Source organism: Dendrobates tinctorius, unplaced genomic scaffold (genome assembly GCF_039654945.1).
Source record: "Dendrobates tinctorius isolate UK_male_01 unplaced genomic scaffold, ASM3965494v1 ptg000031l, whole genome shotgun sequence".
NCBI classification, from domain to species: domain Eukaryota; kingdom Metazoa; phylum Chordata; class Amphibia; order Anura; family Dendrobatidae; genus Dendrobates; species Dendrobates tinctorius.
In genome coordinates, this window is record NW_027361699.1 from 9,911,880 (window position 1) to 9,925,137 (window position 13,258).

At 47.5% G+C, this 13,258-nt stretch overlaps 1 protein-coding gene across 9 annotated transcripts in view; it reads left to right on the plus strand.

Annotated features, from left to right (window-relative positions):
- MPDZ (multiple PDZ domain crumbs cell polarity complex component) overlaps positions 1-13,258 on the plus strand; it is a 249,883-nt gene that overhangs the window by 90,304 nt on the left and 146,321 nt on the right. For 5 of the 9 annotated variants that reach the window (XM_073572172.1, XM_073572174.1, XM_073572176.1 and 2 more), the window contains exons 15-16: positions 6,723-6,893; positions 12,593-12,679. In XM_073572172.1, coding sequence (XP_073428273.1) covers positions 6,723-6,893; positions 12,593-12,679 — 258 coding nt within the window. The remainder of the gene's footprint in view (positions 1-6,722; positions 6,894-12,592; positions 12,680-13,258) is intronic. The other 4 variants (XM_073572175.1, XM_073572179.1, XM_073572180.1 and 1 more) reach the window with 1 other exon arrangement.

Consider the following 13,258-nt stretch of genomic DNA (forward strand, 5'->3'; position numbering starts at 1 on the left):
GACATGGCACATCAGAGACAGGGCTTTCTGCGCCCGTCTCTGCAGCAGCAGCGGCTCCATAGCGCTTCAGGGGCACCCCCCATACAGGCACCGCTAGCCAGTCGCCCATTCCGGGGGGGTCTGGTGCAGATCCGACCCCCTCCCGGACTACTGTGCCACCCTGGAGCCCTCCTGGGCAACAGATCTCTAATTGAGACCGCGGCTTCGGCCTAGCTGAAGCCGCCGTCTTTTTCCCCGCACCCCGGATGACTAATATGACACTTTATAGTGTCATAGAAGGGGCGGATCGAGACAGAAAGGGCGCGTTTTTTACGTAGCCCTGCACGCCCTTTTTCAGCTCTCCGCCCCCTTCTTCTTCTCCTCAGCGTCCCGGTGGCCATTTTTCTGGCTGCAGGCCATACCTGACAACGGACGCCTTCAGCAGGGAAGAGAGCCACAGCAGTCTCCGGGGGGCACAGAACTGTGATTTGTCAGCATTGGACCTAGGGGCACACTGGTGGGGTAAGATCACAGCTGGGTTCTCTTTACTCAAGCTGTGAATCTATATTACCTATAAGGCTCTCTGTGGGTTTCCTCTGCATAGCCACCCCTTTAGGGTCCCTGATAGCCAGCCTCTGTGCACTATGCCGGGCTCAAGAAAGAGAACCAGGCAGGACTGTTTTTATGCATTCTGCACATACTGCCGGGATTGCATCCAGAACTCTGGGTTAGAACCCCAGGGAATCCCTACCAACTCTTCAGTGTCAGATACCACGCCGGAATGGGCTACTCAGATGTCGCAGTCTATGACACAGGCCATAGATAACCTAACCGCTACATTGCTGCAAGCTCTGCAGGGTCATGTCTCGGCTATGAACGTTACCCAGCAAAAGGACAGCTTGTCTCAGGAACATGCTGTTTCCGACACTCACAGACGTAAGCGGACCCACAGGTCGCGGTCACCTGCGTCGTCCTATAGCACACGGTCTTCCCCCTCCAGGAAGAGACACCGTCATTCCAGTTCACCTAGACAGTCCCCTATCAGAGACAGACAATGCAGTTCACCATAGCGATCCACGACCACAGAAGACCCCCGCCCCAGGTCGCCCACCAGGGAACGCCTTAGCGATACGCAGGATTCGGAAGCCATCTGTGACTCCGACTCAGACAACGAAACGGAGAGGTCTTTGGTACCTTGTCCCCCTAGCAATACAGCGCTAGTTGAGGACATAATCTCTGCCATCCTTCGAGTGCTGGAAATTTCAGACACAGCCCCGGAAGCCCCAGAACACAAGATTTGCTTTGAAAGTGTTCTGAAACCGCCTAAGGTCTTTCTTAATCACCCAGAGTTTCAAACAATACTTACTAAGCAGTTTTCACAGCCTGAGAAAAAAATTTGCCAATCGCAAATATTTGGAAGCGAGGTACCCCTTCCCACAGAAGGACACCAAAGGGTTGACAGATCCACCCGAAGTGGACGCCCCAGTATCTAGACTAGCAGCACAGACCCTACTCTCACTGTCAGATAGCTCAACCCTCAGGGACGCAGCAGACTGGCAAGTAGAACGCATGGCTCGCTCAGTTTTCGAAGCAGCAGGGGCCTCCCTGTCCCCTGCGTTCGCTTCAGTTTGGGCGGTCAAGGCCATCCTGGCTTGGGCCAAAGAACTGCAAGATGGTCTTCAAGCTTCAAATCCCGGGCTTTCGGATCAAGCGGTTCAAATAGCAGTGGTAGCAGACTACATGCTTCATGCAGCCCTAGACTCAGCAAGAGGTCTAGCGGGGATAGCGGAAAATGCCATTACGATTCGACGTAGCCTCTGGCTGCGGGAATGGAAAGCGGACGCGGCCTCAAAGAAGTCTCTCACGCATCTTCCGTACCTTAGTGGAAGGCTTTTCGGCGAAAAGTTGGACACAATGAAATCCAATGCCACTGGAGGTAAGAGTACTTCTCTCCCTCAACTGAAACCTAAACGCACGTTTAACCAAACACGATTCCGATCCTTTCGGAATTCTTCGGGCTGGTCCGTCTTGCACCCAGCACAAAATCGCAACCGCTCCCCACGCAGGGACAACCCACGGACGGCGCAGAGGCCAGACAGGACTTGGCAGTCGAAAGCAGGCCAAGCGAAACCCAAGGGAGGAAAACCTCAGAACTTCGCTTCATCATGACTCACGAACTCCGGAAGACATCCCACCAGTAGGCGGGCGACTTCTACTCTTTCAGCAAGTCTGGCTGCCTATTACAGTAGACAGGTGGGTCAGGGAAATAGTGTCTTCCGGATACAAGATAGAGTTCACTTCCACTCCACCGAACCGGTTCTTCCTCTCTGTTCCACCAACACCACCAGACAAGGCTAGTGCCTTCCACCAAGCGGTCTCCTCTCTCCTTCAAGCAGGAGTCGTAGTACCAGTTCCCGTGAACGAAAGATTCCGAGGGTTCTACTCCAATCTGTTTGTAGTTCCCAAGAAAGGAGGCAGCGTCCAGCCAATACTAGACCTAAAGCAGCTCAACAAATAAGTACGGGTCCGTCATTTTCGCATGGAGTCCCTCCGGTCCATCATAGCGTCCATGGAACAGGGAGAATATCTCGCCTCCAAAGATGTACAGGACGCATATCTTCACATACCAATTGCTCCCGCCCATCAAAGGTTTCTTCGGTTCGCTATCAACCAGAACCACTACCAGTTCGTTGCTCTACCGTTCGGACTTGCCACGGCTCCAAGAACATTTACCAAGGTCAAGGCCGCCACCATGGACGTGCTGCACTCCAGAGGCATTCTAGTCGTTCCGTACCTGGACGACCTTCTCATCAAAGCTCCCACCTTCAAGGATTGCGAGGTCAGTGTCTCAATCACAATCGACACCCTGAGTCGCCTAGGCTGGTTAGTCAACCTACAAAAGTCATGAACTACCCCGTCAGTCTCTGACCTTCCTGGGAATGCTATTCGACACCTCCAGGGGTCTGGTGCTCCTCCCCAGGGACAAGACACTGGCTCTCCGCCTGGGAGTTCGCATACTCCCCCGCAATCCTCCCCGATCTCTCCGGTTTGCCATGAGAGTCCTCGGCAGGATGGCAGCAGCAATGGAGGCGGTACCATTTGCCCAGTTTCACCTCAGGCCTCTTCAACTAGCCATCCTCAAGTCTTGGGACAGGAATCCCTTCTCCCTCGACAGGGAGTTCCGGTTGACATCGTCAACCAGGAGGTCCCTACATTGATGGCTCAAGCCAACTTTGCTTGCAAGAGGAAAACCTTTTCTCTCAGGTCAATGGAAGGTTCTGACCACCGATGCAAGCTTGACAGGTTGGGGTGCGGTGCACCTACATCACAGGGCACAAGGCAAGTGGTCATCAATGGAAGCGTCCTTGCCCATCAATATTCTGGAAATCCGAGCCATCTCCCTGGCACTGAGAGCCTTTCATCACTTGCTGGCAGCCTCTCACATACGGATACAGTCGGACAATGCCACGGCGGTGGCATATGTGAATCACCAAGGCGGGACCCGCAGTGCCCAGACGATGAGAGAAGTGGCACATATCCTCCACTGGGCGGAAGACACGAGGTCGGTACTCTCTGCGGTCCACATTCCGGGTGTGGAAAACTGGGAAGCCGACTTCCTCAGCAGGCAAGGAATGGATTCGGGGGAGTGGTCTCTCCACCCCGAGATTTTTCACCAGATCTGCCAGCGCTGGGGACCCCGGATGTCGACCTAATGGCATCCCATCTCAACGCCAAGGTCTCCAATTTCATGGCCAGGACACACGACCCGCGGTCGCTCGGAGCGGATGCCCTGGTTCAGGACTGGACCCAGTTCCAGCTCCTGTACATTTTTCCACCCCTCCCCCTGATCTCCAGAGTCGTGAGGAAGATCAAACAAGAGGCAGTTCCAACCATCCTAATCCCGCCGGACTGGCCCAGACATACATGGTACGCAGACATCGTACATCTTACGGTAGACGCAACCTGGCGTCTCCCCGACCGTCATGACCTTCTGTCACAAGGTCCGTTCTACCATCAGAATTTAGGGGCTCTAAATTTGACGGCATGGCCCTTGAAACTTGGGTACTAACCCAGGCAGGGTTCTCACCGGAAGTTATTACGACCATGATCAGGGCAAGGAAGCCAGCCTCCGCCAAGATTTATTATCGTACCTGGAGAGCTTTCTTTTCCTGGTGCGAATCTCGCGGACAGGTCCCACTCCCTTATTCCCTCCCAAATGTACTAGACTTCCTTCAGTCGGGTCTAGATGCCAGTCTATCCCTCAGCTCGCTTAAGAGCCAAGTGTCAGCGCTTTCAGTTCTTTTTCAAAAGCGTATTGCTAACAAGCCGCAAGTGAGGACTTTTCTTCAGGGGGTTTCCCGATTGGTTCCCCCTTACAGACGTCCACTGGAGACGTGGGACCTTAACTTTCGAACCCCTTAAAGAAGTCCCACTCCGCATTCTGTCACAGAAAGTGTTTTTTCTAGTGGCAATCACCTCGCTACGCAGGGTGTCTGAATTGTCAGCACTTTCCTGCAGACGGCGTTTCCTAGCTTTTCACCAGGACAAGGTGGTTCTCCGTACAGTACCACCTTTCACCTCAATGAGGAAATCTCACTGCCATCCCTTTGCCCGGTTCCGGTTCATAGAGTAGAGAAGGCTTTGCATACGCTTGACCTCGTCAGGGCATTGCATGTTTACGTGTCTAGGACTGCACCCTTCCGGAAGTCTGATTCTCTTTTCATTCTTCCGGAAGGCGTTCGCAAGGGTCTGCCGGCTTCCAAAGCTACTCTTGCCAGGTGGATCAGGTCCACCATACAGGATGCCTACCGCCTTAACAATTCTCTTCTTCCGGCCGGTATCATGGCACACTCTACGCGGGCGGTAGGGGCTTCCTGGGCCATTCGGCACCAGGCTTCGGCACAAGTGTGCAAGGCGGCCACTTGGACTAGCCTACACACGTTTACAAAACGCTACAGTGTTCATACCCAGTCCTCAGCGGACGCGAGCCTGGGTAGACGGGTTCTGCAGGCGGCAGTGTCCCAAATTTAGGGACCTGCTAGCACAATATTCGTCCATTGCTTCCCACCCAGGGACAGCTTTGGGACGTCCCATGGTTCTGTGTCCCCCAATGAGGCGACAGAGTAAAGGAGATTTTTGTGTACTCACCGTAAAATCTCTTTCTCTTAGCCTCTTATTGGGGGACACAGCTCCCACCCTGTTGCCCTTACGGGCCGTTGTTATGGTTGAGTTTTTATATTGTTCTTTGAGCTCGTACATAGTAGCCTTCTTACAGGCATGGTTATGTTGTTTTTTTCTGTTATGTTCCTCCTAATGCTTTTGCACAAAACTGGAGAAAGCTGACGCCGTCCATGGGTGTATACTGCAGAGGAGGAGCCAAAGTTAATCTTTTTCAGATTATGCATAGTGTCGCCTCCTAGTGGACAGCAGCATAACACCCATGGTTCTGTGTCCCCCAATAAGAGGCTAAGAGAGAGATTTTACGGTGAGTACACAAAAATCTCCTTTTCCCCCACATATGGGGTATTGACGTGCTCAGGATAAATTATATAACAAATTTTGGGGTCCATTTTCTACTGTTACCCTTGTGAAAATAAGAAAAAATACAAGTTAAATGTTCATTTTTTCTTTCCACATTCCATTAATTCCTGTAAGGCACTTGATGGGTTAATAAACATTTTGAATGTGGTTTTGAGGACTTTTAGGGGTCCATTTATTAAAATGGTGTTACTTTTGGGGTTTTTTTTGTCATATAGACACCTCAAAGTCTCTTCAAATGTGATGTGGTCCCTAAAAAATGGTTTTGTGAATTTTGTTGGAAAAATGAGAAGTCGCTGGTCAACTTTTAACCGTTCTAGCTTCCTAGCAAAAAAAAAAAGTTAAAAAATTGTGCTGATGTAAAGTAGACATGTGGGAAATGTTACTTATTTACTATTTTGTGTGACATATCTGGATTAAGAGCATAAAAATTGAAAGTCTGAAAATTGCAACATTTTCAGAAAATTTCCGATTTTTCACAAATAAACGCAAGTCATATCAGCAAATTTTACCATTATCATGAAATACAATATGTCATGAAAAAACAAACTCAATGTCTTTGGGATCCGTTGAAGCGTTTCAGAGTTAGTACCACATAAAGTGACAGTGGTCAGAATTGTAAAGTTTGCCTGGTTGTTATGGTGAAAACAGGTTTGGGGAGTGACGTGGTTAAGGTCCATTTATACTGCACGATTATGGTGTATTGCCCGAAAAACAAGCGTTTCACTACACAAAAGATCATTGTTCTCCACAGATCATTGTTCTTGTGTAAACAGGACCTGTGCTGCCGAATACAATGGCACCCACTTCATTTAGGAAGTCAAAAAAAATTATTCGTGTTGGTGTACCTATTTTTTAAAGCAACTTCTGGCAGCCATTAGCTTTCCAAATTCTTCACCCCACACAGACAGCTGCTATGAAGCTTAAGGACCCCATTGAAATTGTATTTTAACTCTTTAATTTCCAAAGAGACAATTGAATACCATGGGTACTCTTCCAATGAGGTATTTTGCATTCATGGGTGTAGGAATCTAATTAATAATGTAAATTCATGGTCTGTTCATTTATGGTCCATTATTTCCATACTGTAAAGAATAGACGATGGTAACATTCTACCTTTAATTCATTCTATGTGGAAATATATTTGAAGTTGTAAAGCACAATACGTGTGTATAATCACAGTAGAATTTTGCTTTTGTTTAAAGGTAAATGAAATAGCTCTCCTGGGCGAAAATCATAAAGATGTGGTAAACATCTTGAAAGAACTGCCAATCTGCGTGACTATGGTATGCTGTCGCCCAGTGCAACAAGATGCCAGCCCATTTAATGCTGAAGAACAATGCATTTCTGAACAAGACGTTCATCTCATAGATAAGGTATGTGTTAAAAAAATTATTCAGGAAGAATGCAAAACTCGCTGTCGACCTTGGCAGTTGTATATCTGTGCCAAATATTTGTCATTGCTAATGGCAGTGATTTATATGACATGCAGTACCTTAGCAATCTTAATTAAATCGGAACTTTGCAATCTTATATTCACTCTGTTTGCTAAATATGAAACTAAAGCAATGCCGTAGAAAACAATGAAGGATTACATTATTTTTTATTATATTATATGGCATGTCATCCGTCATAAATTTGAAACAGATAAATTCTGATGAGAAGAATAATAGGATTAGAAATTATTAGCACATGAAGTGGTTATATTTTCATATAGAGCACTGTTGAAAGTTTTAGTCACGTGTGAAAAACTTGCTCTGAAGTAAGAATGCTTTCAGCATTAGATGTTTTAATATTTTTTTTTATCAATGGAGAAAATGTAAAGTGAATGAGCAAAAGAGATCTCTAAATCAAATCAATATTTGATGTGACCACCCTTAGCCTTTAAAACAGCATCAATTCTTTTCGTTACACTTGCACATAGTTTTTGAAGGAACTTGCAAGGAAGATTGTTCCAAACATCTTGGAGAACTAACCACAGATCTTCTGTGTAGACCTGCGCATAACCTTCTCTCTGTCATGGAGCCCCATACAAACTGAAAGATCTTGAGATCAGGGCTCTGTGGGGGCCATACAGGACTTCCTGTTCTTCTTTATTCTGAAGATAGTTCTTAATGACATTGGCTGTATGTTTGATGTCGTTGTCCTGCTGTAAGATAAATTTGGAGCCCAATAGGTGTCTCCCTGATGGTATTGTACAATGGATAAGTATCTGATTGATTTCTCATCTTTGAAGACACCATTAAGGGTCCCGTTACATTTAGCGATGCACCAGCGATCCCGATAACGATACGACTCGATCAGGATCGCTGGTGCATTGCTAAATGGTCGCTAGTGAGCTGTCAAACAGGCAGATCTCACCAGTGATGCAGCGACGCAGCAGCGGTCGTTACTTACCTGTCACATGCAGCGATGATGAAGTCCTCCGCCCGCGTCCACGCGTCGCTCGTCGGCACCAGCAGGAAGCCCAGCAGGAAGCCGCCATCGAGAAACGGCCCAGGACGTTCTCGCGCGATCAGCGATAGCCAGCGGGGGAGCCGGTGGGAGGTAAGTGTCACACATAGCGATATCGCTAGCAATATCGCTGCTGCGTCACAAAATCTGTGACGCTTTAGCGATATTGCTAGCGATATCGCTATGTGTGACGCCCCCTTAATTCTGACCAATCTTCCAACTCCATTTAATAAAATGCACCCACAAACATGCGAGGTACCTTCACTATGCTTCACTGTAGCTTGTAGACTTTTGTAGACTTTCATTAAAGTATTGTTCTCCAGCCCATCTTCAAGTTGCCTTCTGTTACAGCCAAATATTTCCCATTTTATTTCATCAGTCCAGAAAATCTGCTGCCATTTTTCTATACTTCAGTATCTGTTTGCATAGTTGAGTCACTTGTTCTTGTTTCCATGTCAAAGGTTTGGTTTTTGACCACAGTTCTTCTATGAAGACCACTTCTGGCCAGACTTCTCCAAATACCAGATGGGTGTAGCTGGGCCCCACTGGTTGTTACCAGTTTTGATCTGTTGACACTTTGACATCTGATTTCAAGGAAAAGTAAATGTGATGTGTCCTTCATCTGCTGCAGTTTCCTTTGGTCGAAATACAGGCAGATATTTATCCATCATGCAGTACAATAACGGAGGCTTCTGAATGGATCCAAATTTATTCTGCAACAGAACACTTCTCAGTGTAAGGGCTCATACCCATCACTGTAAAAAAAATGGTCTGATTTTGTTTCTGAAAAGTCGAACGAGTGTCATGCAAGTAGATTACGATTTTCATGCAAGTACAATCCGATTTTTATAACCTAGCAGCTGCGTGACATCCGAATCACATAAGAATGCAATCCGTATGCAATGCGATTTTAACCTGAACTTTTATACAGAGTAATTCTTTATGTAATTTAAACATAGTTTTCTTTGGAAATACTATTTTCTTGCTCTCTCACTCGTTAGGGTCCTTCTATATACTGTAATAATAATCTTTATTTATATAGCGCCAACATATTCCGCAGCGCTTTGCAGTTTAACAGTTTCAAAACACAAGTCATAAGTAACAACATTAACAATACAATAATTAAAGTAAAATAAGACGACCCTGCTCGTGAGAGCTTACAATCTACAATGAGGTGGGGGAGATACAAAGTACAGGTGTGTATTTACAATGGTGTATTTACAATGATGGTCCAGCCATCTTGAGGGAGTGGCCGATAGATGGAGATAGTGAATGGGCTACACACGCACACTTACACATAAAATGACTTTGATTAGTGAACGTAATAGGCCACTCTGAACAAATGCGTTTTGAGGGAGCGCCTAAAGCTGTGGAGATTGTGGATAGTCCTAATTTATTGGGTTAGAGCATTCCAGAGGATTGGCGCAACATGGAGAAATCTTGGAGTCGGGAGTGGGAGGTGCGGATTAGTGCAGAGGTTAGTCGAAAGACGTTTGCACAGCGCAGTGGTCGGTTAGGCCGAGACAGAAATGAGGGAGGAGATGTAGGGGGGGTGCCGCACTGTGGAGAGCTTCGTGGGTGAGAACAAGTACTTTAAATTAGATCCTGTAATGAATGGGCAGCCAGTGTAACGATTGGCGAAGAGTGGACGCGTCCGAGTACCGATTAACCAGATGGATAACCCTGGCCACTGCACTGTGGACTGGAGAGGGGAAAGTCGAGTAACGGGGTGGCCAATTAATAGAGCGTTGCAGTAGTCCAATGCGACAGTGAGGGTTTTTGTTGTTTCCATAGTGAGAAAAGGGCGGATTCTGGAGATGTTCTTTAGGTGTAAGGGGCAAGTGATTGTATATGGAAGGTGAAGGAGAGATTGATGTCAATAATTAATAACCAGCAAAGGCTAGGCAGACATCTGTGGACCAGGAAGAGGCCATGGATATTGGCCGCCTCCCAGACGAAAAATATCAGGTCTCAGCCGCCCCTGAAATGGTGCATCCATAACATGCGCCAAATCTGGCACTTAGCCTCCGCTCTTCCCACTTGTCTTGTGGAAGTGGCAAGTGGGGTGATATGTTGTGAGTTCATTTTCCCCTTCATTACTGAGGCCCGAGGAACTCCCTCTTCTGGTAAAGAAAGGTAGTGAGCCTGATTATCAAACACCTGAGGCTGATGATGATGACTGGCTGAGTGGAGTTACTGACTGGATATAAGGCTGCCGACGCCCTTCTGCCCTGCGGGTGATTTCTCTGTGGGATCCTTGGAGACCAGTCTGAATTCCTGCTCCTCTAAAGCTAAGTTTGCTGCTCGGCCTTTTGCATTGGTGCTTGACTTTGTTTTGCTTTGTTTTTCTGGATTTCTGCCATTCCCTGCTGGGTGTGCTGAATTCCTTTAGCTCTGTCTTCTGAAAATACCTGAGTGCTGATTTAGTTTTTGAAGCCTAGCTGTTTCAGGGCCTTTTTCATATCAGCTTGTTGGCTTATGTCTTTGATAGGGTTTTGGCAGATTGCAGACAGCAGCCTTCCTGTCCTTTCCTATCTAGGTAGTTTTGGGCCCCCGTCTTTGCTCAGTCTGTCTTTCTGTCTGTGTTAGTGTTTTCATCTTGCTTCACCGTCATTATATGTTGGGGGCTGCCTATTGCTTTGGGGTCTGCTCTGGGGCAGTTTAGATTTCCCCTTTCTTTCTTTAGGCCTATTTAATTCTCCGGCCGTGATCGAGGGGTCTAGGGCATCGTAGGAACCCCCCATGGCTACTGCTAGTTGTCTTGATAGGTTCAGGGGTCTGCAATCTGATAGTTGCCAACTTCTCTGGTTTTCTGGACTTAGCTTGTATTTCTGCTTTTGCCTCCTACGGTGACTCATTCATAACAGTGATAGTTGAATGTCAGCTTTGTATTGGCAGCTGACGTTTAGAACAGGTGAGAATTATGTTGCTTTATTATTTTATTTCTTTACAGGGGACATGGGCTTCCATAGATTGGGCGTAAAGGGGAGTATCAGTGTTTGGTTAATTTTAATTCAATAAAGGAGTCTGTGCCATTATTTCAAATAAATGACTTTATTCTGGGTTTTATTCTCTCCATTACCAACCTTTGGGCTTAATGTCACCTGACAATACAAAGTTGACTTCAACCCCAATCCTATCACCCTACTTGCCACACCACAGGGCAAGTGGGAAGAGCGGAGGCTATGTACTACATTTGGCACATCTTATGGATGTGCCATCTCTGGGGCGGCTGAAAGCTGATATTTTTTAATCTGGGAGGGGACCAAGATCCATAGCCCCTTTATAGTCTATTAATATTAGTCCGCAGCTGCCTGCCTAACCTTTGCTGGTTATTAAGTACATTTTTTGGGGGGGTCCCCCATTTTAATAGGTAGAAAGCTGCCAGCCAGTGGTGGGGCGGGGTTATACAGAACTCATGAATGTTAAGGACTACTTGGCAACAAGTTTAATAGACCTCTAGTGATGATCTCCTGCTGATAAAGCAGTGCATTTGTCAAAAGTACAGCTAGCAGACCAATGAGTTACACATATTTGAAATCAGGGTCTCTGTCTCTACGTTGTGTTGCTCTCAGATTAAGTAGCTAAAAACATATTGACAGATTCCCTTTAGTTGGCGCAGAAATGCTGGAAACATCATGTTTATTACCTTTCCTGTTATAAGAGTTATATAAGATTATGTAACATTGTACAAGAAAAGATTTCTCTTCAGGAATAAAGCTTAAACACATGTTAGGCTACTTTCACACATCCGTTTTTTTAAATCCGGCATGATGCGGCGAAATTTGTGTAAACCGGATCCGGAATTGGATCCGGTTTTTTCACATAGAATATAATGATCGCCGCATCATGCCGGATGGACATGCGGCGCCTCCGGGTTTTGCCGGATACGGCAAACATGCGCCGTCCGGCGTCTTCAAAAAACGTTGGCTGCAACGTTTTTTTGCAGCGCCGGACCGGCTTTTTCAACTGCGCATGCCCGGGCACTATGAGTTTTAACCCCACAAGTGCCCGGCGCGCATCTCTCTCTCTCTCTCTCCCCCTCCCCCTCTCTCTCTCTCTCTCTCTCTCTCTCCATACGCTCCATACCTTTCTTTGGCTGGCTCTCTCGTCCCCCTCTGTCTCTCTGGCTGCTCTCTCGTCCCCCTCTGTCTCTCTGGCTGCTCTCTCATCCCCCTCTGTCTCTCTGGCTGCTCTCTCGTCCCCCGCTGTCTCTCTGGCTGCTCTCTCGTCCCCCGCTCTCTCTTCGGCTGCTCTCTCGTCCCCCGCTCTCTCTTCGGCTGCTCTCTCGTCCCCCGCTGTCTCTTTGGCTGCTCTCTTGTCCCCCGCTGTCTCTCTGGCTGCTCTCTCGCCTCCCGATCTCTCTCCGGCTGGCTCTCTCGACCCCCGGTGCTGCGGCTCCTTTAAATGTCCTCCAAGCCGCATCAGGGGCCGCATGTACATCCGGTGTCACCGCTGCAGGCCGGATCCGGCGGCCCGGCTATTCGCCGCAGGCCGCCGGACCCCTGACACCGGATGTCTAAAAGAGGCCTAATCTAGAAAATGTGAGAATGAACAGCAGGCTGCAGGAAATGTGGCAGCAAATGTACACTTTACTTTTTTCCTCTTTTGTGCGTCATAGGATGACGAGTTTTCCAATACTCAGCTGTGGAAAGAACAAGATGATGATCCTTTAATTCCTGGTCTAATATGTAGTAAAGAGTCCAAGGTAATTATAATTTTAAAGTACCGTATATACTCGTGTATAAGCCGAGTTTTTCAGCACATTTTTTGTGTGCTGAAAACGCCCCCCCTCGGCTTATACACGAGTCATTGTGACAGAAGATGGCAGGGGGAGTGGCGGAGCAGCGTGTCTCAGGGGGCAGGAGCTGGCGGCTGTGGCTAACTCCTCTGCCGCTGCTAAAGAGAAATGAATATTCACTTCACTGTCAATGAATGCTCATTTCACTTATAGCGAGCACAGTTACAGCCGCAGCTGCTGGGCTATCACCTGTGCCCGCTCATTAAGATAATGAATATTCACCTCTCTCCACTCCCATAGGTGTGGAGAGAGGTGAATATTCATTCCTTAATGAGCGGGGCCACGTAATCTCCCGGCCACAGAAGCTGCTGGCAGTGGAACAAGATGCTGCAAGGGTGCGCAGGGAAGGTAAGTAGAATGTTTTTCTTTATGCATTTCTCATGGGGGCTACGCATACAAGGATAGGGATGAGGGGCCAAGCATACAAGGATAGGGATGAGGAGCCATGCATACAAGGATAGGGATGAGGAGCCATGCATACAAGGA